A 26,021-nucleotide genomic window follows, 5' to 3' on the forward strand; every position below is an offset into this window, starting at 1 on the left:
CTTGGCCTTCTTGCCCCCCTGGGCACACTCTGCCTCATATCCAGCCCCTGTCAAGCAGCACCCCCAAGTCCCTTCCTGCTGAGCAGCTCTCCAGCCCCTCTGCCCCCAGCCTGGAGCATTCCAGGGGGTTGTTGGGACCCAAGGGCAGGCCCTGACACTTGGCCTTCTTGATCCAGCCTGTCCAGATCCCTCTGCAGAGCCTTCCTGCCCTCCAGCACATCCACACTCACACCCAACGTGGTGTTGTCCACGACTTGCCTGATGGGGTTCTCGATCCCCCGGCCCAGATCATCAAGAATGATGTTAAACAGGAGCAGCCCCAACCCTGAGCCCTTGGGAACCCCACTAGTGATCGGCCACACCTGGATTTCCTTCCATTCCCCACCACTCCCTGGGTCATCAGACACTTTGTCACCCAGCAAACAGTTCCCCGGGCAAGCCATGAGCAGCCAGTTTGTGCAGGAGATGCTGGGGGAGATGGTGCCAAAGGCTTTCTGGAATTCCACAGAGACACATCCCCAGCCTTTCCCTCAGCTGCTGAGCGGGTCCTTTGTCAGAGAAGGAGATGAGGTTGGTCAGGCAGGACCTGCCTTTCCCAACCCCACGCTGGCTGGGCCTGATCCCCTGGTTGTCCTGCCCCTGCCATGGGATGGCACTGAGGAGGATCTGCTGCATGGACTTCCCTGGTCCTGAGGTCAATGGGACAGGCCAGGAGTTGCCCAGATGCTCCTTTTGGCCCTTCCTGGGGATGGGCATCCCATGTGCTTGTTGCCAGTCAGCTGGGACTTGTGCAGTTGTGCAGCACTGCTGGGGAATGAGTGAGAGTGGCTTGGCCAGCTCTTTCTCCAGCTCCCTCAGGACTCTTGGCTGCATCCCATGTGGGCCCAGGCACTTGGGGGGGTCTCACTGGCAGAGCAGGTCACTGACCATTTCCTCCTGCATTGTGGGGGCTTCACTCAGCTCCCCATCACCAGCTTCCAGCCAAAGCCTGCCTGCCAGATGTCCAAGGGGTCAGTTCTGCTGCCCCCTCCTTCCTTCCCCCACAATGGAAAACTCCCTCATTTTGGGTCCCTGTGCCCCAGACAGTTCTGACCACCACCTCACCCACCAGTCCCACAATCATGGAATGCTTTGGCTTGGGAGGGGCCTCAAAGAGCAACTCAGGACTCTCAGAGGAAAGATTTCCTTCCTATCTCCTCCAACCCTTCCCTCTACCTGTGTGAAGCCACTGCCCCTTGTCCTGTCACTCCAGGCCCTTGTCCAAAGTCTTTCTCCATCTTTCTTGTTGGCTCCCTTTGGGCACTGCAAGGCCACAATTAGGTCAGCCCAAAGCCTTCTCTTCTCCAGCCTGAACAATGCCAATTCTCTCAGCCTTTCCTCACAGCAGAGCTGCTCCATCCCTCTGATCCTCTTGCTGCTCCCCTCTGCACTCGCTCCAACAGGTCCATGTCCTTCCTGGGCTGGAGCCCAGAGCTGGAGGCAGCTCTGCAGGTGGGGCAGCATCACAGCCATGTGTGTTCCAGCAAGGACACTGTGGAACCTCCTGGAACCAAGGACCATTGTGACACTGCAGGGCCTTCTGGAGCCAAAGGAGCCCTGGGACACTATGGAATCTCATGGAATCAAGGCAGCACTCTCACCCTGGGAAACCTCCTGGAATTCAGGGCCCATTGTGACACTGCAGCTCCCCATGGAACAAAAGGAACCCTGGGACGCTGCAGAAACTCATGGAACCAAGGGACCATTGTGACATTGAGGGGGTGATGGAATCAGGAGGCCATTGGGACAATCCAGGGCCTCATGAAATCAAAGGAATTCTGGGACACTGTCGAGCCTCCTGGAACCAAGGGTTCCTGGTGACATGTGTGTCCTCCTGGAACCAAGGGAGCCCAGAGATATTTCTGAACCTCCCAGAATCCAGGGGCCATTGGGACCCTGCAGAACCTCCTGCATTCAAGTGTTCCTTGTGAAACTGCAGGCTCTCCTGGAACCCAAAGATTCCTGGAACACTGCAGAGCTCACAGAACCAAGGGGCCACTGTCCCACTGCAGCTCCTTCTGAAGCACAAGGGATCCTGGGACAATGGGGAATCTCCGAGAATCCAAAGGGCATTTGGGGACTGCAGGGCCTCATGGAACTAAAGGAACCCTTTGGAGACTGGGGAGGCTCATGGAATTCAGGGGCCATTGGGACATGTGGGGCCTCCTGGAAGCAAAGGAACCCTGAGAATTTTTGTGGGAACAAGTTAAGGCAGCAGCAGCTGCATTCAGTTAATCAGGATCCAAAAGGAGTGTTTTGGCCTTGACTGGTGTTTTCCATCCAGAAAGTGCAGTTTGCCAAAGTGGAAACCACTTGGAACGCTCTGCATGGTTTTTTCTCTGTGTTTTTCTCTGGTGGCTGAACACAGCCAGCACATGAGGGGAGGGGGATGTGTGGGATCAGGGCACTGCTATGGGGCCATGCTGGGAATTCCAGTGGACTAAAAGACAAAGCCCAGGTCCTGTTTCCAAAGGAACCCCAATGAAAGGGGGACGCCGGAAAGATGGGCGGACAAGTCCTGAAATGGAACTCTGTGTGTGCAGCCTCATTTTATCCTTCCGCATTCACAGGAGAGAGGGCAAAACGTGGGGGTTGGGACCCCAAAAGTGTTCAGGGGGGAAATGGGGGATTGAGGGGACAATGGGAAAGTGGGAGAAATAGGAAGAAGGGTGGAAAAGGGGGGGTGGTTTGACCGGTCTGACGGTCCCATAGGGGTCTTTGGGCACAGGGGGGTTGGCAAAAGGGGGGTGGCCCCCCTGAGCTCCCAACTGACTGTGGGGTGCTGGGGGCTGCTGGATCCAATCTCAGCCTTCGATCATGCCAACACTTTTAAGTTTAGGGGAATTACAGAGGTGTGACTGAACCACTTTTGTTTCCCAGGTTTTAATGATGGCAAGTCAGATCTATTGATACAAATGAATTATTAAGGGTTACAAATGATCAGACAAAAGATCTTCATCAGAATTATTTACTGCACAAAATACACACTAAAACTACCAGGAGTACAGCATAAGATAGGACAGGGCTCTACACTAAAGCAATTGTTGAAGCAATTCTACTCAAGCTGGCACAAAAGCAATAATTCTTTATTAGAGATAGATGGAACTCCCCCAGACCAACGCTTGGGGGGAGATCTCTGCTCTCAACCTCCAGCAGTGACTTTGGGGGGGGCCCAGCCAAGGCAGGAATCTCCAAACATCCTCTAGGAAGGATTCTGTTGAAAGAACCTGCCCCTGTGAAAGGGGACTGGCCCTTTCTGGTCAAAAGTGATGGAGTGACAGTCAGGGTGGAAGCACTGGCTGAAGCTTATCCCACAGTCGGGGCACTGGTAGGGTTTCTCTTACTGGTGGGTCCGTTGGTGTTTGGTCAAATTAGAGCTCTGGGTGAAGCTCTTCCCACACTCCCCACATTTGTAGGGCCTATCCCCGGTGTGGATGCGCCGGTGCCTGACGAGGGTGGAGTTCCGGTTGAAGCCCTTCCCGCAGTCGGTGCAGCGGAAGGGCCTCTCATCTGTGTGAATCCGCTCATGCAGGAGGAGATATGAGCTGGTCTGAAACCTCTTCCCACATTCCAAGCACTTGTAGGGCCGTTTCCCAGTGTGAATGCGTTGGTGGGTGTGGAGGGTGGAGCTCTGGCTGAAGCTCTTCCCACATTCCCTACATGTGTAGGGTCGTCCCCCCGTGTGGATGTGCTGGTGGGTTAGGAGGGTAGAGCTTTTACTGAAGCTCTTTCCACATTCCCTACACTTGTAGGGCCGTTCCCCAGTGTGGATGTGCTGGTGGCTGAGGAGGGTGGACCTGTCACTGAAGCTCTTCCCACATTCCCTACATGTGTAAGGACATTCTCCAGTGTGGATGTGCTGGTGGGTGAGGAGGTGGGTGCTGCTCCTACTGAAGCTCTTCCCACATTCCAAGCACCTGAAGGGCTTCTCCCTGCTGGGAGGCTGCTCAGGGACCACCAGCTCAGAGCTCCCCCTCAAGCTCCAGCCGCCTTCCTGGCACAGGCTGGCTCTTTCCTCCTCAGAGCACCCTGGGATGGCTTTGGAGCCCCTCCTGCGGGGGGATCTCCGGCCCTTTTCCTCCCCGCTGCCTTCCTGCGCCGGGGAGCCCTTCAAAACGGCCTCTCCCACCAGGGTCTCACGGGGGGATTTGTCCTCCAGGCTCTCCGTCCTCAGTTCGGGGCCTGGGGCAGGAAGCAAGAAGGACAGGCAGGGGATTTGCCTCCGGCCCACAGGGAAGGCCAAGGACATCCCCCCAACTCCGGCCCCGGCAGGACGGCGGCGCCAGCGGGGTTGTCCTGCAGCCGGGGCCATGCTCGGCTGACAGAGCCAGCACAACACCCGCCCAAAGGGACACTGACTGCCTCCTCACCTGCCTGGGGGGCCCAAGGCATCTTCCTCTTCCTCGCAGCCTCCTCCTCCATCCGCCCAAGCTTTGGGAAGGACAAATCCTGATGGGGGGGAAAACAAGGGCTGAGCGCGTTGGTTTGGGGGTTCCTCCTGCCCAAGTCCATCTCTAGAACTCACTGGGCATCCTGTGTCCATAAAAACCTCCAAAACACCAAGATTCAGCTCAGAAAAACCCAAACCATCAAGATTCAGGCAAAAAACCTTCAGAAATAGGAAGAAGACCCTTAGTCCCTCAAACTGCAACAGTTGAAATTCAGCTAAAAATACTCCAAAATATGAAGATTACCCAAAAAAATTCCCCCAGAAGTTCCCCCTCTCTGGTCTCTCCCCTCTGGGGTTCAGAAGGTCTCCCCTGTCTGGAATGCTGCGGGTGCCACTCAGGGATGCTGGGAGTGTTTGGGGTCCCAAGGGTTCCTTCTCTTGTGACTCTCACCTTACGGGTGCCGCATTCCCAGATATTCCCCCTCTCCAGGGTTCTCCACTCTGTTGTCCCAGGGATCCCAGAGGTCCCCACTGTCCAGGCTTCCCCTTCTCCTCTCCCCCGTCTCAGGCTTTGGGGCTTCTCTCGCCCCTTTCCCAATCACCCAACAGCTGCAGGAAGGGCAGGGACAGGGGTGGAGCAGGAACATGAACAGCAGGAAAACAAGTGCCTTCCCCCCCATCCCACGGGCACCCGGGAAGGGGAACTCGTCCCAAATATCCTGGGGAGAGTGCGGGTGGTCATGACATACTCGGGCTGCCAGCACAGATTTCCTTGCAAAGTCTGCAGGGAGTCAAGCTCTGGAGAGGAGATTGTGCCCCAGGGATGGGATTGCAGAGGGGCCCTCAGGTCCCCAGCAGGAATCGGCAACCAGCAAAAGACACAAAAGGCCCCCACAAAGATTTGGGGGGAGTGTCCTGTAGGGAAGGGACAGTGTCACCCCACCAGGGCGGGGCTGGCAAGTGGGAGGCTGCTCCAGGGGTCTGCAAGAGGCCTCGTGCTCTGCTCAGCCCCAGCAGTGGCTGGTACCAACACCCCCGGCTGCCCCCGGCCCTGGGCAGCTCTGCTGCCACAGGCTGTGCCCTCACCGTGGCCCTGCAATGGCCCTGCCTGTCCCTCACCCGTGGCCCTGTCCCTTGGCTCTCTCTCTGCCAGCTCAGTGTGGGGCACACGGGCTGGGGGTCCCTCCCAAGCCCCCGGGCAGCCGGCGTTGGCTGGGGGGATGTGAGGGCTGGGCCTGCTCAGCACAGCCCCGGCCTCATGCCCAGCGCCTCTTTCCTGACCCACACAAGACCTTCCCGGCCCCCCAGGGCTCCCCTGCTGCTGCCTCTGCTCCTGGCCCTGCCTTTGCTGCTCCCTTGGCTGGGGCAGCGGCTGCAGGGGGGGATGGCAGCAGCTTCAGCTCCACGGCACTTCCTGGGGGGAGCTCAGCCCGGGGGGGACGGGCAGGGACCTGATGGGGATGGACAGGGGCCCAGCAGGGACAGCCAGGGCCTGCAGGGGAAGGCACAGGGACAACCTGGCCTCCCACACTGCCACCGCTGTCTCTGCTCCTCCTTGCAGGCTCCGTGGCCAGGCACAGTTGGTGTTCCTGGGTGCCCACCATCTCAGCACTTGGAGACGCTCAAATCAGCGCCCGCAGCTCTGCAGCAAAGCCCCAGCTCACCTGGCACACAGGGGATGGAGACAGCACCTGCTTCGGGATGGGCATTCACAGCTTTGCCCTCTTCCCCACCACGGGGCTCTCCTTCCTCAGCAGCACCTCTGCCTTGCACTTATTCTCAGCCTCACCTCAGGGACAGCTCTGGGCTCACCTCCGCGCCACTTCTCAGCCTCACCTCAGGGCCTGGGCTCAAGGACAGGAACCTGCAGGGAGGGGACATCAGGTGCAAGCTGAGGGCTGCCTGCTTGCACTGGCCTCTGGGCTTCTTTCTCCTTCTACAATCAGCCTACAACTCAGCCTGCTTTTCTAACACCACACATTTACACACTAACCTTGGAGATAGATATGGACAGACATCTCTATCACCCTGGGGATAGAGCCTCAAGCATGTGCTGCCACAGGAATGGCAATCACAGAATCACAGAATCAGCTGGGTTGGAAAAGACCTCCGAGATCATCAAGTCCAACCCTTGATCCAACCCTGCTGTGCTTCCCAGACCATGGCACTGATGCCACATCCACTCTCACCTTCAACACCTCCAGGGACGCTGACTCCACCCCCTCCCTGCCCAGACCATTCCAAGGCCTCATTACTCTCCCCCGAAAAAATTGTTTCCTAATATCCAACCTAAACCTCTCCTGGCACAGCTCAAGACCCAGCCCTCTTGTCCTACTGCTGCTTCCTGGCACAACAGCCCCACCCCCACCTGGCTCCAACCTCCTGGCAGGGACTTGCAGAGAGTCAGGAGGTCTCCCCTGAGCCTCCTCTTCTCCAGCCTCAACACCCCCAGCTCCCTCAGCCTCTCCTCACACCACTTGTGCTCCACTCCCTTCCCCAGCCTCGCTGCTCTTCTCTGCACCTGCTCCAGCCCCTCCAGGGCCTTCCTCAACTCAGGGGCCCAGAGCTGGACACAGCACTCCAGGGGTGGCCTCACCAGCGCTCACTCCAGCCCAACAATCACTTCCCTGCTCCTGCTGACACACTCTTCCTCACACAGGTCCCTCTGCAGAGCCCTCCTGCCTTCCAGCACATCAACACACCCCCAGCTTGGTGTCAGCTGCACATTTGCTGATGAAATGCCTGGTTCTGCAGCAGCTGCAGATGCTCAAGGGGCAGCAGGACCAAGTCAGGGGCCTGGGGGGAGCCTGGGAGGCTTTGGGGTGCGGGAGGGTCTTGGGGGAGCTGGGGAGGGGATTTGGGGATTGGGGGTACAAACCAGTACAGACCAGGACAGACCAGGACAGACCAGTACCTCCTCACTGCTCCCTAGATCTCTCCTGGAGCTGGGCCACGTTGTCCTGGGACACCTGAGCCCCCCCCCCAGTGCCCTCCCAGTACAGCCCAGTGCCCCCAGTACAGCCCACTGTGTTCCTGTCCCAGGGTTCTGAGTGATCCCTTTTTGGGGGGTTGGGAGGGATTTGAGGGGGGGGCTGGGAGAGATTTGAGGGCGTGGTTGGATAGGAATTTGGGGGGTTTTGGGGTGCTTTGAGTGCATTTAAGTGAGTTAAAAGGGGTCTTGGGAGGTCAAAGGGATCTGTAGGGGGAAGGGATTAAAGAGGAAAATGGGGGTTGGGAGACATTTGGGGGATTAATGATGTCTAGGGGGAAAGAGGAGGGGCAGCACCATGAGCAGGTGAGTCCTGATACCCCCTTGGGGTTCCCAAGACCTTCTTGCTGTCCCTAATTCCCCCCTTAACACCCCAAGACCCCCCTGGTGTCTCCAATGTCCCCAGGGCCTCCCCATGGCCATAATTCCCCCCAGTTCCACTCTCCCCACACCCCTCATTATTGTCCCCACTGTCCCCAAACCCCATCCCTGATGTGCCCAATCCTCCATCTCCCTCCAGGAGCCCCCCCTGGACCCTCTGACCACAAAAATGCTCCCTCCCCCCATGGTCACAGAAAGGCCAAAGGCATCTGGGGACACGTTGGGGACAGTTGGGGGCCTTTGAGGGGCACTGAGTGATTACTGGGGGATAGTGGGACACACTGGGGGGAACCAGGGGGCACTGGGAGGGACTGGGGAGTTACTGGGGGATTACCAGGACACACGGGAGGACACTGGCAGGTTACTGGGCCATACTGGGGGTTACTGGGTGCTCACTGGAGGATCACTGAGCCATACTGAGGGGCAGTGGGAGGTCACTGGGACACACTGGCTGGTCACTGAGGGGGTCACTGGGCCATACTGAGGGCCAGTAGGAGGTCATTGGGATATACTGGGGGCACTGGGATCCCCTTAGTTGGTTCTGCTACATCTTCCCCCCGGATTTTGGGGGCACCCGCAGGATCCCTCCCCTGGGGGCTGGGAGATCCTCTGAACCCCACTGCTGGGCTTTAGGGGACACCCAGGCCCCCCTTCCTTTGGGGTCTCTGTGTGCTGAGTTTTGGGGGTCTCTGGGGTTTGAGGAGGGAATTGGGATCCCCTTTCCTTGGGGTTGGTCTGCTGGGCTGGCAGAGGTGCTATGGTGGGATGAGAAATGGCATCATAGGAGTTTTATTTGGCCGTGGCCAGGCAGGACTGACACGGAGACCCCCCAAAATCCAGGCAAAACCCCTGAAATCCTTTCAGAAATCCACCTCTGGAACCATCAAAACCTCCTCAAAAACATCCCAAATCCCCTCAGAGACCTCATCTCCCCCCCAGGACACCCTAAACCCTCTCAGTGACCTGCAAAACCCACCTGGGACCCCCAAGCCCCTTCAGAGACCTCAAAAACCCCCTCAGGGACCCTCAGAATTGTCTGGGACTCCGTAAATCCCCCTAGAAACCCACAAAACTCCTTCAAAGACACACCCCCCCAAAGCCCCCCAGGACCTCCCAATTCCCTCGGAGACTCCAAAACTCCCTCAGGGATTCCCAAACCCCTTCAGGGAGCTTTAACCTCTCCCCTAAGTCCCTTCGCGACACCAAAGCTCCTCAGAGCCCCCCAAAACCTCCTCAGGGACCCCTAAAAGCCCCCAAGGGACCACAAAACCACAGAACAGCAGAAGAGCTTTCTGTAAAGGAAGAGAGCAAACATTCTGAGAAGGAGGAGACCAAGGAAAAACTGAAGCAAAGCAATAAAATCATCCTAGCTCTTGCAGTTTTTCTTTGACCTTTTTCTCACTTTTCCTTTTTTTAGGGTTCTTTTTTTGGTTGGGTAGTTTTGAATTTTTTTTCCGAGGGACTTTCCCGGAATCGAATCGAACATCCGGGTTCTTGGGAGACCTCCGGGCCCCGCGGCCCCCGAGAGGGTCCTCCGAACCTCCGAACCCCCCGCGCTAAACCCTCCCGAGCCCTGCAGCCTTTCCCCCCACAGCCGCGCTCCCCGCAGCCCCCGAGGGGATCCCCAGACCCCGCTCTCCCGCACCCCCCGCCTGCACTCAGAGCTCACCGACCGACCCGCCGCCATCACCGATTCCCGGCAGCCAACGCGGCAGGGGCGGGGGCGGGGCTGCGGGGGCGTGGCCGCGCGCTGATTGGCTGCGGCGGCGTTCTCTGAACGCGGTGCGCGCGCAGCCGGGACTCGGTGATGGCGGCGGGGCCTGCGGTTCGCTCTGAGTGCTGTGAGTCCCCCCGGGGGGGCTCGGGAGGGTTTAGCGGGGGGGTTCGGGGATAACCGAGGAGGTTTTGAGGGGTCCCTGAGGGAGTTCGGTGTCCTGAGGGGACTCAGGGGGTGGTTGAAGGTTCCTGAAGGGGTTTGGGGGTCTCTGAGGGGGTTTTGGTTTCTGAGGAGATTTGGGGGGTGCCAGGTGGGGTTTGGGGGTCTCTGAGGAGGTTTGGGGGTCCTGGCGGGACCTTTTAGGCAGTTTTGGGGTCTCTAGGGGGTTTACGGGGTCTTAGACAGTTTTGAGGGTCTCTGAGGGGGATTGGGGGGTCCCTAAAGGGGACTGGGGGGTCCCAGGTGGGTTTTGAGGGTCACTGAGAGGGTTTAGGGGGTGCTGGGGAGGGATGAGGCCTCTGAGGGCATTTGAGGGGACCTTGAGAATGTTTTGATGTGTCGAGGGGGGGGATTTCAGGGGTTTTGAGGGCATTTTGGGGGGTCCCCTAAAGCCCAGCAGTGGGTCCAGGGGGTCCCCCAGCCCCAAAAAGAAGGAGTCCTAGGGATGGCCCCCAAAATCCGGGGGGGGGAATGTACCACATCCGGGTAAGGGGATCCCTAGACCCCAGTATATCCCAGTGACTTTCCAGTGACCCCTTCAGTGACCAACCAGTGTGTCCCAGTGACCTCCCACTGCCCCCCAGGATGGCCCAGTGATCCTGCAGTGAGCACCCAGTAACCCCCAGTATGGTCCAGTAACCTGCCAGTGTCTCCCCGTGTGTCCTGGTAATCCCCCAGTAACTCCCCAGTCCCTCCCAGTGCCCTCTCAGTGTCCCTCAGTTCCCCCCAGTGTGTCCCAGTATCCCCCAGTAATCCCCCAGTGCCCCACAAAGCCCCCCAACTGTCCCCAATGTTTCCCTAGATGCCCTTGGCCTTTCTGTGAATGTGTGTGGGGGGCATTTTTGTGGTCAGAGGGTCCAGGGGGGGCTCCTGGGGTGAGATGGAGGGTTGGGGACATCAGGGATGGGCCTTGGGGACAGTGGGGAGGGGTTTGTGGACAGTGGAATTGGGGGTGCCTAGGGGGGAATTATGGCTATGGGAAGTCCCTGGGGACATTGGATACACCAGGGGGGTATCAGGGTGTCAGGGGTGGAACTGGGGACACCAAGAGGGTCTTGGGGACACTAGGGGTGGTCTCAAGACTCACCTGCTCTTGGTGCAGCCCCTCCTCTGCTCTCCCAGGCCCCATTAACCCCTCCCAAATGTCTCCTAACCTCCATTTCCCCTTTAATCCCCTCCCCCCATAGGTACCTCTGACCCTCCAATGTCCCCAAGACCTCTTTTAACTTCCCTAAAGGCACTCAAAACCCCCAAATCCCCATCTAAACTCTTCAGATCCCTCCAAATCTCCCCCAGCCCCCCCTCAAATCACTTCCAACCCCCCTCAAAGAGGGATCACCCAGCACCCTGGGACAGGAACACAGTGGGCTGTACTGGGGGCACTGGGCTGTACTGGGAGGGCACTGGGGGGGCTCAGGTGTCCCAGGACAACGTGGCCCAGCTCCAGGAGAGATCTGGGAAGCAGTGAGGAGGTACTGGTCTGTCCTGGTCTGTCCTGGTCTGTACTGATCTGTACTGGTTTGTACCCCCAATCCCCAAAGCCCCTCCCCATCTCCTCCAGGACCCTCCCGGACCCCAAAGCCCCCCAGGCCCCCTTCAGGCCCCTGACTTGGTCCTGCTGCCTCTTGAGCATCTGCAGCTCCTGCAGAACCAGGCATTTCTTTGCTCCCCACAGGGTCCTTCCCACACCCAGAATGGAATCTGGAGGCAGCAGGATGTGCACAGGGCTCCCATTTCCTACAGTGCAAAGGGGCTGCAGGGAATGATTCCCCTGCTCTTGCAAATCTGCCAAAACCTGCAGGGCACAGAAGTGGGAGCTTCAGGAATTTGCTGGCACTGGGAGTGGAGCTCACAGGGTATTGAGAGGAACATATCCCTCAAATACTCAATATACTCTTCATACTCAATATATGTCTGGACAGACAGATAAAGCAATAATCAGATATATTCTGTATCATATCTATGGCACATATTCTACAGAATCCATTCTTAGGTGTTGTATGATATATCTATAAGATATTACAAATAATAAGCAATAACAAGGCATTTGTGGTTCTGCCTGTCTCACACACACACACAAAAGTCTGTTTAGTGCTGCCCTCAGGAAAACCCCCCAACCTTGCTCCAGCTAAAGCCGTTGAATTTGTCTTTGTTTCCCTTGGGTTCAGGGTCAGGCTGTGCCTGTGTCCATCCCAGAGGCTCAGAAAAGCATTTCTCCCATCCCACTGCAATCTGCTGCTGCAGACAGGACCCAGGCACTGGTGGCACTGGGAGTGAACAGCAGAGTGTTTCCAGGGGCTCTCTGAAGGAACACGAGTGTCCAAAGAAACCAGCACAAGTGTCCACAGAAGTCCCAGTCTTTCATCCCTGAATGAGCTCGTTCAGCCCAGGAAAAACTGTCTAAGTTTTATTTCCATGGAAGGAGGTTTTTCCCACTTTAACACCAGTTTAGTTCCAAACCAGTTTCTTCATTTCCTCCTCCCAATTTCCCTGAAGGACACTGACAGGGGCCATGGACACTGACAGGGATCACAGTTTGTCCCTTGGCCATACAGCTCCTGCTGTTTGGCAGCACAGGAGAGGTTAATTAGAGCCCAGGCTCCAATCCCAGGGCACCCATTGGATCAGCACTTGTGGATACAAACTGACCTTGGTCTCAGGATGCAGCTTCGAGCAGAGATTTCCCTGCAAAGTCTGCAGTGAGTCAAGTTCTGGAGAGGAGATTGTGCCCCATGGATGGGATTGCAGAGGCTCCCTCAGGTCCCCAGCAGGAATCATCACTCTCTGCAAGTCCCTGCCAGGAGGTTGGAGCCAGGTGGGGGTGGGGCTGTTCTGGCAGGAAGCAGCAGTAGGACAAGAGGGCTGGGTCTTGAGCTGTGCCAGGGGAGGTTTAGGTTGGATATTGGGAAGCAATTTTTTGCAGAGAGAGTAATCAGGCCTTGGAATGGTCTGGGCAGGGAGGGGGTGGAGTCAGCGTCCCTGGAGGTGTTGAAGGTGAGAGTGGATGTGGCCTCAGTGCCATGGTCTGGGAAGCACAGCGGGGTTGGATCCAGGGTTGGACTTGATGATCTTGGAGGTCTTTTCCAACGTGGCTGATTCTGTGATTCTCTGATTCCCATTCCTGTGGCAGCACATGCTTGAGGCTCTATCCCCAGGGTGAAAGAGATGTCTGTCCATATAAATCTCCAAGGTTAGTCTGTAAATGTGTGGTGTTAGAAAAGCAGGCTAAGTTTTGGGCTGGTTGTAGAAGGAGAAGGAAGCCCAGAGGCCAGTGCAAGCAGGCAGCCCTCAGCTTGCACCTGATGTCCCCTCCCTGCAGGTTCCTGTCCTTGAGCCCAGGCCCTGAGGTGAGGCTGAGAAGTGGCATGGAGGTGAGCCCAGAGCTGTCCCTGAGGTGAGGCTGAGAATAAGTGCAAGGCAGAGGTGCTGCTGAGGAAGGAGAGCCCTGTGGTGGGGAAGAGGGCAAAGCTGTGACTGCCCATCCCCTTGAAGGTTCTGTCTCCATCCCCTGTGTGCCAGGTGAGCTGGGGCTTTGCTGCAGAGCTGCGGGCGCTGATTTGAGCGTCTCCAAGTGCTGAGATGGTGGGCACCCAGGAACACCAACTGTGCCTGGCCACGGAGCCTGCAAGGAGGAGCAGAGACAGCCCTGGCAGTGTGGGGGTCCAGGTTGTGCCTGTGCCTTGCCCTGCAGGCCCTGACTGTCCCTGCTGGGCCCCTGTCCATCCCCATCAGGTCCCTGCCCGTCCCCCCCGGGCTGAGCTCCCCCCAGGAAGTGCCGTGGAGCTGAAGCTGCTGCCATCCCCCCCCTGCAGCCGCTGCCCCAGGCAAGGGAGCAGCAAAGGCAGGGCCAGGAGCAGAGGCAGCAGCAGGGGAGCCCTGGGGGGGCCGGGAAGGTCTTGTGTGGGTCAGGAAAGAGGCGCTGGGCACGAGGCCGGGGCTGTGCTGAGCAGGCCCAGCCCTCACATCCCCCCAGCCAACGCCGGCTGCCCGGGGGGCTTGGGAGGGACCCCCAGCCCGTGTGCCCCACACTGAGCTGGCAGAGAGAGAGCCAAGGGACAGGGCCATGGGCAGGGCCACGGGTGAGGGACAGGCAGGGCCATTGCAGGGCCACGGTGACGGCTCAGCCTGTGGCAGCAGAGCTGCCCAGGGCCGGGGGCAGCCGGGGGTGTTGGTACCAGGCAGTGCTGGGGCCGAGCAGAGCACGAGGCCTCTTGCAGACCCCTGGAGCAGCCTCCCACTTGCCAGCCCTGCCCTGGTGGGGTGACACTGTCCCCTCCCTACAGGATACTTCCTCTGAAATCCTCAGGGAGGCATTTTTTGTTGCTGATTCCTGCTGGGGACCTGAGGGAGCCTCTGCAATCCCATGCATGGGACACAATCTCCTCTACAGAGCTTGACTCACTGCAGACTTTGCAGGGAAATCTGTGCTGGCAGCCCGAGTATGTCCCGACCCCGCACGCTCCCCCAAGGATATTTGGGATGAGTTCCCCCCTCCTGGGCACCCATGGGATGTGGGGCAATTGTTCTCCTGCTATTCCTGTTCCTGCTCCACCCCTGGTGGCTCTTGGGGGTGGGCAGGAGGTGTTTTTTGGGGGTGCAGGGCGGGGTTGGTGGCAGAGCCCCGGCGGTGGGTGGGGAGATGCGGGTCCCCCCCATGGTGGGGGTTGGTGTTGCTGGGTCAGGCCCCGCCGGCTCCACTGTCAGCCCGGTGCCGGCGGGGGGGACACAGCGGGTTTGGGGCCCCCCTGGGAGTGCCAAGGGTGGGTGTGGAGCCCGGGAGCTGCTGAGTGTGGAGGGCGGAGCGGGGCGATGGCAGAGCTGGGGGACCCCCGGCAGCCTGGAGGGGGGAGCACAGAGAGGGAAGAGCCCCGGGACCCCGGGGAGCCTTGAAGGGGGGACGCAGAGAAGGGGAAGCCTGGACAGTGGGGACCCCTGGGATCCTTGGGACAATGAATTGGAGAACCTGGAGAGGGGGAATGTCTGGGAACGCAGGACCCCGAAAGCGAGAGTCAGAGGAGAAGGAGCCCTTGGGACCACCAATACTCCCAGCATCCCTAAGTGGGACCCCCAGCATCTCAGAAAGAGTAGCTGTTACCAACCCCAGAGGGGAGAGACCAGAGAGGGGTAACTCCTGGGAGAATTTCTTTGGCTTAAGCTTCATATTTTGGAGTAGTTTTTTAGTTGAATCTCAGCTTTTTACAGTTTTGGGGGGCGAGGGTCTTGTTGCTATTTTTGAGGGGGTTTTTACCTGAATCTCAGAGGTTTGGGTTTTTCTGGGCTGAATCTTGGTGTTTTGGAGGTTTTTATGGTCACAGGATGCTCGGTGAGTTCTAGAGATGGACTTGGGCAGGAGGAACCCCCAAGCCAACGCGCTCAAACCTTGTTTTCCCCCCCATCAGGATTTGTCCTTCCCAAAGCTTGGGCGGATGGAGGAGGAGGCTGCGAGGAAGAGGAAGATGCCTTGGGCCCCCCAGGCAGGTGAGGAGGAAGTCAGTGTCCCTTTGGGCGGGTGTTGTGCTGGCTCTGTCAGCCGAGCATGGCCCCGGCTGCAGGACAACCCCGCTGGCGCCGCCGTCCTGCCGGGGCCAGAGTTGGGGGGATGTCCTTGGCCTTCCCTGTGGGCCGGAGGCAAATCCCCTGCCTGTCCTTCTTGCTTCCTGCCCCAGGCCCCGAGCTGAGGACGGAGAGCCCGGAGGACAAATCCCCCCGTGAGACCCTGGTGGGAGAGGCCGTTTTGAAGGGCTCCCCGGCGCAGGAAGGCAGCGGGGAGGGAAAGGGCCGGAGATCCCCCCGCAGGAGGGGCTCCAAAGCCATCCCAGGGTGCTCTGAGGAGGAAAGACCCAGCCTGTGCTGGGAAGGTGGCCGGAGCTTGAGGTGGACCTCTGAGGTGGTTGTCCCTGATCAGCTTCCCATCAGGGAGAAGCGCTTCAAGTGCTTGGAATGTGGGAAAAGCTTCAGGAAGAGCACCCAACTCCTCACCCACCAGCACATCCACTTTGGGAACGGCCCTACCCATGTAGGGAATGTGGGAAGAGCTTCAGGAGCAACTCCAGCTTGATCCAACACAAGCACATCCACACTGGAAAACGGCCCTACACATGTGGGGAATGTAGGAAGAGCTTCAGAGAGAGGTCCTACCTCCTCATGCACCAGTGCATCCACAGTGGGGAACAGCCCTACACATGTGGGGAATGTGGGAAGAGCTTCGTGTACAGAAGCAGTCTCCACAAACACCAGCGCATCCACACGGGAGAATGGCCCTACCCGTGTGGGGAATGTGGGCAGAGCTTCATCCGTAGTTGCCACCTCTTTTCCCACCAGGCCATCCACACTGGGGAGCGGCCCTAAAAGTGCATGGAATGTGGGAAGAGGTTTCAGACCAGCTCCAATCTCCTCATGCATGAGCAGACACACACGGATGAGAGGCCCTTCCGCTGCAGTGACTGCGGAAGGGCTTCAAGCACAACTGCCACCTCGTCACCCACCGGCGCATCCACACCGGGGAGAGGCCCTACAAATGTGGGGAGTGTGGGAAGAGCTTCACCCAGAGCTCTACCTTGACCTCACACCAACGGACCCACCAGTAAGGGAAGCCCTACCAGCGCCCCGACTGCGGGAAGAGATTCGGCCGCTGCTTCCACCCCGAATGAAGCCCCTGATGGTGAGGCAACCCCTGGAGTGCAGTGACTGTCACTCCATCCCTTTTGACCACAAAGGGCCAGTCCCCTTTCCCAGGGGCAGCTTCTTCCAACAGAATCCTTTTTGGGGGTGTGTGTGGAGATTTCTGCCTTGGCTCGGGACCCCCCAAGGTCACTGCTGGAGGCTGAGAGCAGAGATCTCCCCACGAGTGTTGGTCTGGGGGAGTTCCATCCATCTCTAATTAAGAATTATTGCTTTTTTGCCAGCTTGAGTAGAATTGCTTCAGCAATTGCTTTAGTGTAGAGCACTGTCCTATCTTATCCTGTACTCCTGGTAGTTTTAGTGTTTCTGTTGTGCAGTAAATAATTGTGATGAAGATCTTTTGTCTGATCATTTGTAACCCTAAATAATTCATTTCTATAAATAGATTTTATTTTCCATCATTAAAACCTGGGGGACAAAAGTGGTTCAGTCACACCTCTGTAGTTCCTCTAAACTGAAGCTGTTGTCATAATGCAAGGCTGAGATTGGATCCAGCAGTCCCCAGCACCCCTCAGTAAGTTGGGAGCTCAGGGGGGTCACCCCCCTTTGCCAACCCCGCTGTGCCCAAAGACCCCCATGGGACTGTCACACCTCCCCTGTGATATCACATCCTTGTTGTGACATCAAGGCTCCTCTGTGACATCACATCCATCCTATGACATCACATCTCCCCTGTGACATCACATCCAGTGACATCCAGATCCATCCCAAGGTTGGGGGGGTGTGTGAGACAGGCAGAACCACAAATGCCTGCACAGCCCAGAGCAGTCAGTGTGGGGCTGTGCTTGCTGCTGCAGAGACCCCCAGGGAACAAACCCAGGCAGTAGGTTGGGGGGCTGTGTGTGTGTCCCTAAGTAGGACACTTGCCTTATTATTGCTTATTATTTGTAATCTCTTACAGATCTATCACACAACACCTAAGGATGGATTCTATAGAATATGTGCCATAGATATTTGGGTTGGGTCTGGCTGAGCTGCAGTTCAGTTCCCCACAGCAGCCCTCCCAGAGCTGGGCTTGGCATTGGCAGCTGGAAGGGGGTTGAGAACACCCCAGTGTTTTGGCCACTGCTGAGCACAGCACCAACACTGGGACATCCCTTCCTTAGCTGAGGGCAAGAGCCTGGCAGGGGACCCAAGTAGGCCAGTTGAGCCCAACTGACCCAAGGGACATTGCAGACCATGGGAGGTCAGCTCAGCTCTAAAAGCTGAGGCAGGGAGCAGGAGGGGGGCATTCATTGTCTGATGGCTGCCTGCTGAGGAACCGTCCCGCGGACCCAAGCCCTGCTCCTCGGGAGTGGCCAACCATGGCTGCTCATGGGAAGCAGAGAACAAACCCTGCTTTCTTTTGATTCTGCGTGTTCAAGCATTGCTTTACTTTTTGCTTTAAATAAACTGCCTTATCTCAACCCACAAGTTGGGTTTTTTTCCCACCTTACTCTCTCCCCTGTCCTGTTGGGAAGGGGAGTGATAGAGCGGCTGGGTGGGCTCCTGGAGTCCAGCCAAGGTCAACCCAGCACACACCTGAACAATTCCAGAGACTCCACCACCTCCCTGGGCTACTTCTTCCAATGCCTCGACACTCTCTCAGTGGAAAATGGTTTCTTTAATATCTAATATGAACCTTGCTCAAAGCAATTTAAGGCCATTTCCTCTCTTCCTGTCACTAAAGGCTTTGCAGAAGAGACCAACCCCCACCGCACTAAAACCTCCTTTCAGGTCATTGCAGAGAGCAATGAGGTCCCCCCTGAGCCTCCCCTTCTCCACACTCAACAAGCCCAGTTCCCCCAGCTGTCCCTCAGCAGACATGTTTTCCAGAGCCTTCCCCAGCTCCGTTCCCTTCTCTGGACACGCTCCAGCCCCTCAAGGGCCTTTTGGCACTGAGGGGCCAGAACTGGACACAGCACTCCAGGTGGGGCCTCCCCAGTGCCCAGCACAGAGGGGCAATCAGTTCTCTGCTCCTGCTGGCCACACTCTTCTCCACAAAGGCCACGATGCCCTTGGCCTTCTTGCCCCCCTGGGCACACTCTGCCTCATATCCAGCCCCTGTCAAGCAGCACCCCCAAGTCCCTTCCTGCTGAGCAGCTCTCCAGCCCCTCTGCCCCCAGCCTGGAGCATTCCAGGGGTTGTTGGGAGCCAAGGGCAGGCCCTGACACTTGGCATTATTGATCCAGCCTGTCCAGATCCCTCTGCAGAGCCTTCCTGCCCTCCAGCACATCCACACTCACACCCAACGTGGTGTTGTCCACGACTTTCCTGAGGGGGCACTTGATCCCCTGGCCCAGATCATCCCCAACGATATTAACAGGAGCAGCCCCAACCCTGAGCCCTTGGGAACCCAACTAGTGACCGGCCCCACCTGGATTTCCTTCCATTCCCCACCACTCCCTGGGCCATCAGACACTTTGTCACCCAGCAAACAGTTCCCTGGGTAAGCCATGAGCAGCCAGTTTGTGCAGGAGATGCTGGGGGAGATGGTGCCAAAGGCTTTCTGGAATTCCAGAGACACATCCCCAGTCTTTCCCTCAGCTCCTGAGCGGGTCCTTTGTCAGAGAAGATGAGGTTGGTCAGGCAGGACCTGCCTTTCCCAACCCCACGCTGGCGGGGCCTGATCCCCTGGTTGTCCTGCCCCTGCCATGGGATGGCACTGAGGAGGATCTGCTGCATGGACTTCCCTGGTCCTGAGGTCAATGGGACAGGCCAGGAGTTCCCCAGATGCTCTTTTTGGCCCTTCCTGTGCATGGGCATCCCATTTGCTTGTTGCCAGTCAGCTGGGACTTGTGCAGTTGTGCAGCACTGCTGGGGAATGAGTGAGAGTGGCTTGGCCAGCTCTTTCTCCAGCTCCCTCAGGACTCTTGGCTGCATCCCATGTGGGACCAGGCACTTGGGGGGTCTCACTGGCAGAGCAGGTCACTGACCATTTCCTCCTGCATTGTGGGGGCTTCACTCAGCTCCCCATCACCAGCTTCCAGCCAAAGCCTGCCTGCCAGGTGTCCAAGGGGTCAGTTCTGCTGCCCCCTCCTTCCTTCCCCCACAATGGAAAACTCCCTCATTTTGGGTCCCTGTGCCCCAGATGGCTTCAACCACCACCTCACCCACCAGTCCCACAATCATGGAATGCGTTGGCTTGGGAGGGGCCTTAAAGAGCATCCCAACATCCTCATTGGAAAGAATTCCTTCCTACTATTTCCTCCAACCCTTCCCTCTACCGGTGTGAAGCCACTGCCCCTTGTCCTGTCACTCCAGGCCCTTGTCCAAAGTCTCTCTCCATCTTTCTGGTTGGCTCCCTTCAGGCACTGGAAGGCCACAATTAGGTCACCCCAAAGCCTTCTCTTCTCCAGCCTGAACAATCCCAGTTTTCTCAGCCCTGAGATATTTCTGAACCTCCCAGAATCCAGGGGCCATTGGGACCCTGCAGAACCTCCTGCATTCCAGTGGTCCTTGTGAAACTGCAGGCTCTCCTGGAACCCAAGGATTCCTGGAACACTGCAGAGCTCACGGAACCAAGGGGTCACTATCCCACTGCAGCTCCTTTTGAAGTACAAGGGACCCTGGGACAGTGGGAAATCTCCGAGAATCCGAAGGGCATTTTGGGACTGCAGGGCATCATGGACCTTAAGGAACCTTTGGGGACTGTGGAAGCTCATGGAATCCAGGGGCCATTGGGACATGTGGGGCCTCCTGGAAGCAAAGGAACCCTGAGAATGTCTGTGGGAACAACATAAGGCAGCAGCAGCTGCATTCAGTTAATGAGGATCCAAAAGGAGTGTTTTGGCCTTGACTGGTGTTTTCCATCCAGAGAGTGCTGTTTGCCAAAGTGGAAACCACTTGGAACGCTCTGCATGGCAGCCTGTGTTTTTGTCTGGTGGCTGAACACAGCCAGCACATGAGGGGAGGGGAATGTGTGGGATCAGGGCACTGCTTTGGGGCCATGCTGGGAATTCCAGTGGACTAAAAGACAAACTCCAGATGCTGTTTCCAAAGGAACCCCAATGAAAGGAGGACGCTGGAAAGATGGGTGGACAAGTCCTGCAATGGAACTCTGTGTGTGCAGCCTCATTTTCTCCTTCAGTGCCCACAGGAGAGGGGGCAAAAAGTGGGGATTGGGACCCAAAAAGAGTTCAGGGGGGAAATGGGGGATTGAGGGGACAATGGGAAAGTGGGAGGAATAGGGAAAAGGGTGGAAAAGGAGGGATAGTCTGGCAGGTCCCACAGTCCCATGGGGGTCTTTTGGCACAAGGGAGCTAGGAAATGGGGGGGGGTAGGCCTTGAGCTTCCAACTTCCTGTGGGGTGCTGGTGGCTGCTGGATCCAATCTAAGCCTTGGATCATGGCAACAGTTTCAGATTAGAGGAATTACAGAGGTGTGACTGAATCACTTTGGTCCCCCAGGTTTTAATGATGGCAAATCAGATCTATTGATAGAAACAAATTTATTTAGAGATACAAATGATCAGACAAAAGATCTTCATCACAATTAGTGCACAAAATACACACTAAAACTACCAGGAGTACAGCATAAGATAGGACAGGGCTCTACACTAAAGCAATTGTTGAAGCAATTCTACTCAAGCTGGCACAAAAGCAATAATTCTTAATTAGAGATGGATGCAACTCCCCCAGACCAACGCTCGGGGGGAGATCTCTGCTCTCAGCCTCCAGCAGTGACCTTGGGGGTTCCCAGCCAAGGCAGGAATCTCCACACACCCCTCCAAAAAGGGTTCTGTTTGAAGAAGCTGCCCCTCTGAAAGGGGACTGGCCCTTTGTGGTCGAAAGGGATGGACTGACAGTCACTGGACTCCAGGGGTTGCCTCACCATCAGGGGGTTCATTTGGGGTAGAAGCAGCGGCCGAAGCTCTTCCCACAGTCGGGGCACTGGTAGGGCTTCCCTTACTGGTGGGTCCGTTGGTGTGAGGTCAAGGTAGAGCTGTGGGGGAAGGTCTTCCCACACTCCCCACACTTGTAGGGCCTCTCCCCGGTGTGGATGCGCCGGTGGGTGACGAGGTTGCCGTTCCGGTTGAAGCCCTTCCCACAGTCGGTGCAGCGGAAGGGCCTCTCATCCGTGTGCGTCCGCTGGTGCAGGAGGAGATCTGAGCTGGTCCGAAACCTCTTCCCACATTTCAAGCACTTGTAGGGCCGTTCCCCAGTGTGGATGAGCTGGTGGGTGCGGAGATTGGAGCTCTGACTGAAGCTCTTCCCACATTCCCCACACGTGTAGGGCCGTTCCCCAGTGTGGATGCGTTCGTGGGTGCGGAGGGTGGTGTTCAGGCTGAAGCTCTTCCCACATTCCCCACACGTGTAGGGCTGTTCCCCAGTGTGGATGTGTTTGTGGGTGCGGAGGGTGGACCGGTCACTAAAGCTCTTCCCACATTCCCTACACGTGTAGGGCCGTTCCCCAGTGTGGATGAGCAGGTGTCGGAGCAGGTGGGACCTCCAGCTGAAGCTCTTCCCACATTCGAAGCACCTGAAGGCCTTCTCCCTGCTGGGAGGCTGCTCAGGCTCCACCAGGTCCGAGCTCTCGCTCAAGCTCCGGCTGCCTTCCTGGCACAGGCTGGCTCTTTCCTCCTCAGAGCACCCTGGGATGGCTTTGGAGCCCCTCCTGCGGGGGGATCTCCGGCCCTTTTCCTCCCCGCTGCCTTCCTGCGCCGGGGAGCCCTTCAAAACGGCCTCTCCCACCAGGGTCTCACGGGGGGATTTGTCCTCCGGGCTCTCCGTCCTCAGCTCGGGGCCTGGGGCAGGAAGCAAGAAGGACAGGCAGGGGATTTGCCTCCGGCCCACAGGGAAGGCCAAGGACATCCCCCCAACTCCGGCCCCGGCAGGACGGCGGCGCCAGCGGGGTTGTCCTGCAGCCGGGGCCATGCTGGGCTGACAGAGCCAGCACAACACCCGCCCAAAGGGACACTGACTGCCTCCTCACCTGCCTGGGGGGCCCAAGGCATCTTCCTCTTCCTCGCAGCCTCCTCCTCCATCCGCCCAAGCTTTGGGAAGGACAAATCCTGATGGGGGGAAAACAAGAGCTGAGCGTGTTGGCTTGGGGGTTCCTCCTGCCCAAGTCCATCTCTAGAACTCACCAGGCATCCTGTGACCATAAAAACCTCCAAAACACCAACATTAAGTCCAGAAAACCCCAAATCATCGAGATTCAGGCAAAAGCCCTTCAGAAATAGTGAGAAGACTCCTGCCCGCAAAAAGTTGACATTCAGCTAAAAAATACTCTAAAACATGAAGATTAGCCCAAAAAAATTCTCCTAAGAGTTCCCCTTCTCTGGTTTCCCCCCTCTGGGGATGCTTGGGGTCCCACTTAGGGATGCTGGGAGTGTTGGGGGTCCCAGGGGTCCCTTCTCCTCTGACTCTCGCCTTCTGGATGCCGCATTCCCAGACATTCCCCCTCTCCAGGTTCTGCACTTTGTTGTCCTAGGGGATCCCAGGGGTCCCCACTGTCCAGACTTCCCCTTTTCCGTGCCCCCCCTCTCCAGGCTCTTGAAGCTCCTCCCTCCCTTCAGCCTCCCCCACACTCCAGGGATCAAGGCATGGGGACACCAAGGCACACCCACAATCCTACTCCCGCTCTCCCCCCTCCTCTTACCCCCTGTCTCACCCCTTTCCCATCAGCCCCCAAAACCCCGGCTCCCCCCAGCTCCCTTTAGGGGTGACCCACCGCCCCTCAAGCTCCCTTTGGGGGTCCCACCCGCTCTTTTCACTTCTCTCTGTACAAAATTGCTTCCTAATATCCAACCTAAACCTCCCCTGGCACAGCTCAAGACCCAGCCCTCTTGTCCTACTGCTGCTTCCTGGCAGAACAGCCCCACCCCCACCTGGCTCCAACCTCCTGGCAGGGACTTGCAGACAGTCAGGAGGTCTCCCCTGAGCCTCGTCTTCTCCAGCCTCAACACCCCCAGCTCCCTCAGCCTCTCCTCACACCACTTGTGCTCCACTCCCTTCCCCAGCCTCGCTGCTCTTCTCTGCACCTGCTCCAGCCCCTCCAGGGCCTTCCTCAACTCAGGGGCCCAGAGCTGGACACAGCACTCCAGGGGTGGCCTCACCAGCGCTCAGTCCAGCCCAACAATCACTTCCCTGCTCCTGCTGACACACTCTTCCTCAGCCAGGACACCAGCCATTGGCCCTCTTGGCCACCTGGCCACACTCTGCCTCCTCTTCAGCTTCCTGTCCATCCACACTCCCAGCTCCCTTTCTGCCTGCCTGCTCTCCAGACACTCTGGCCCCAGCCCGGGGGGCTGACAGGGCTTCTTGTGCCCAAAGGGCAGGACCCGGCCCTTGGCCTGCTGGAACCTCATCCCCTTGCAATCAGCCCATGGATCCAGCTGGGCCAGGTCCCTCTGCAGAGCCCTCCTGCCTTCCAGCACATCAACACGCCCCCAGCTTGGTGTCACCTGCACATTTGCTGATGAAATGCCTGGCTCTGCAGCAGCTGGAGATGCTCAAGGGGCAGCAGGACCAAGTCAGGGGCCTGGGGGGAGTCTGGGGGGCCTTGGGTTGTGGGAGGGTCCTGGGGGAGCTGGGGAGGGGCTTTGGGGATTGGATGTACAAACCAGAACAGACCAGGACAGACCAGGACAGACCAGTACCTCCTCACTGCTCCCCAGATCTCTCCTGGAGCTGGGCCACGTTGTCCTGGGACACCTGAGCCCCCCCAGTGCCCTCCCAGTACAGCCCAGTGCCTCCAGTACAGCCCACTGTGTTCCTGTCCCAGGGTGCTGGGTGATCCCTCTTTGGGGGGGTTTGAAGGGATTTGAGGGGGAGCTGGGGGAGATTTGGAGGGGAGGTTGGATAGGAATTTGGGGGGGTTTGGGGTGCTTTGGATGCATTTTGAGGGGTTAAAAGGCGTCTTGGGAGGTCAAAGGGATCTTTAGGGGGAGGGGATTAAAAAGAAAATGGGGGTTTGGAGACATTTGGGAGGGGTTAATGATGTCTAGGGGAAAAGAAGAGGGGCAGCACCAGGAGCAGGTAAGTCCTGAGACCCCCTTGGGGTTCCCAAGACCCTCTTGGTGTCCCTAATTCCTCCCTTAACACCCTGAGACCCCTCTGGTGTCTCCAATGTACTCAGGGCCTCTCCATGGCCATAATTCCCCCAATTCCACTCTCCCCATACCCCACCCCACTGTCCCCAAAGCCCAACCCTGATGTCCCAAACCTTCCATCTCACCCCAGGAGCCCACCCTGGACCCTCTGACACCAAAATCATCCCCCCTCCCTGCCACAGTCACAGAAATGCCAAGGGCATCTGGGGACACACTGGCGACAGTTGAGGGGCTTTGGGGGGCACTGGGTGATTACTGGGGGATACTGGGACACACTGGGGGGAACCAGGGGGCACTGGGAGGGACTGGGGGGTTACTGAGGGACACTGGGAGGGCACTGGGAGGGCCTGGGGACGAACTGGGGCACACTGGGGGGCACTGGCAGAGAACTGGGAAGTTATTGGGGGATACCAGGACACACGGGAGGACACTGCGGGGTTACTGGACTATACTGAGGGTCACTGGGAGGTTATTGGGATATACTGGGGGCACAGGGATCCCCTTACCCAGATGTAGTATATCTACACCCACCGATTTTGGGGACCATCCCTAGGACCCCTCCCCTGGGGGCTGGGGGACCCCCCAAACCCACTGCTGGCTTTAGAGGACTCCACAAAATCCCCTCAAAACTCCTGAAATCCTCTCATAAATCCACCCCAGGACCCATCGAAACCTCCTCAGGGACCCCCCAACTCCCCTAAGAGACCTCATTCCCCCCCCGGACCCCTTAAACCCTTTCAGTGACCCGCAAAACACACCTGGGACCCCCCAAGCCCATTCAGGGATCCCCCCAGTCCCTCTAAGGGAGACTCAAAGCCGTCTGGAACCACCTACAGACCACAAAAACTGCTGCAAACGTCCCCGCAAAACCCACCCAAGACTCCCAAACCCTCTCAGAAATCCCCCAAGCCCACCTGTGACCCCTAATCTCCTCGGAAACCAAAACTACCTCAGGGACTCCCAAACCCCTTCAGCGACCTTCAACCTCCCCCCCCCCCCCGAGTCCCCTCAGGACACCGAACCCGCTCAGGGACCCCTCAAAATCTCCTCGGGAACCCCTGAACTCCTCTGCTAAGCCCTCCCGAGCCCTCCAGCCTTTCCACCCCCAGCCGCGCTCCCCGCAGCCCCCGAGGGGATCCCCAGACCCCGCTCCCCCCGCAGACCCCCCCAGCTCACACACCCAAGCGCAGCTTTTCCCGGGGCCGCCGCCCCCGAATCCCCCACGCGCCAAAGATGGCGCCCTTCGCGCGCTGCGGGTGGAGACACCCCCGCCGCAGCCAATCAGCGCGCGGCCACGCCCCCTGCCCGCCCTCCGCCCCGCCCCCGCCTCGCGCGGGGCACCCCGGGAGATTCCCCAGTCAGTGCCCGGGAACAGCCCCGGCAGCGCAGCCCCCAAGGGCACACGATGGGCTGTGGGCTGGAGAGGACCCTCCTCAGCCTGGGCAGCAGGGCTGCAGGGGGGATTCCCTGACCCTCCCCAGATGGGCCCTTCCTGCCCAACAGCTCCTGCTCCAAAGGGCTCCCACACACCCTGGGCCATTTGTCCCACTTGGGCACTGGAGCTGCCCCA

At 58.1% G+C, this 26,021-nt stretch overlaps 1 protein-coding gene across 1 annotated transcript in view; it reads right to left on the reverse strand.

The window, feature by feature from the left end:
* The window catches only part of LOC135404965 (uncharacterized), an 801,303-nt gene that overhangs the window by 367,995 nt on the left and 407,287 nt on the right, over positions 1-26,021 (reverse strand). Inside the window, 2 exon segments of the mRNA XM_064639689.1 lie at positions 3,366-3,974; positions 21,307-21,876. Of these exon segments, the coding sequence (XP_064495759.1) occupies positions 3,366-3,974; positions 21,307-21,876 (1,179 nt within the window).

This window comes from Pseudopipra pipra, chromosome W (assembly GCF_036250125.1).
Source record: "Pseudopipra pipra isolate bDixPip1 chromosome W, bDixPip1.hap1, whole genome shotgun sequence".
Classification (NCBI taxonomy): domain Eukaryota; kingdom Metazoa; phylum Chordata; class Aves; order Passeriformes; family Pipridae; genus Pseudopipra; species Pseudopipra pipra.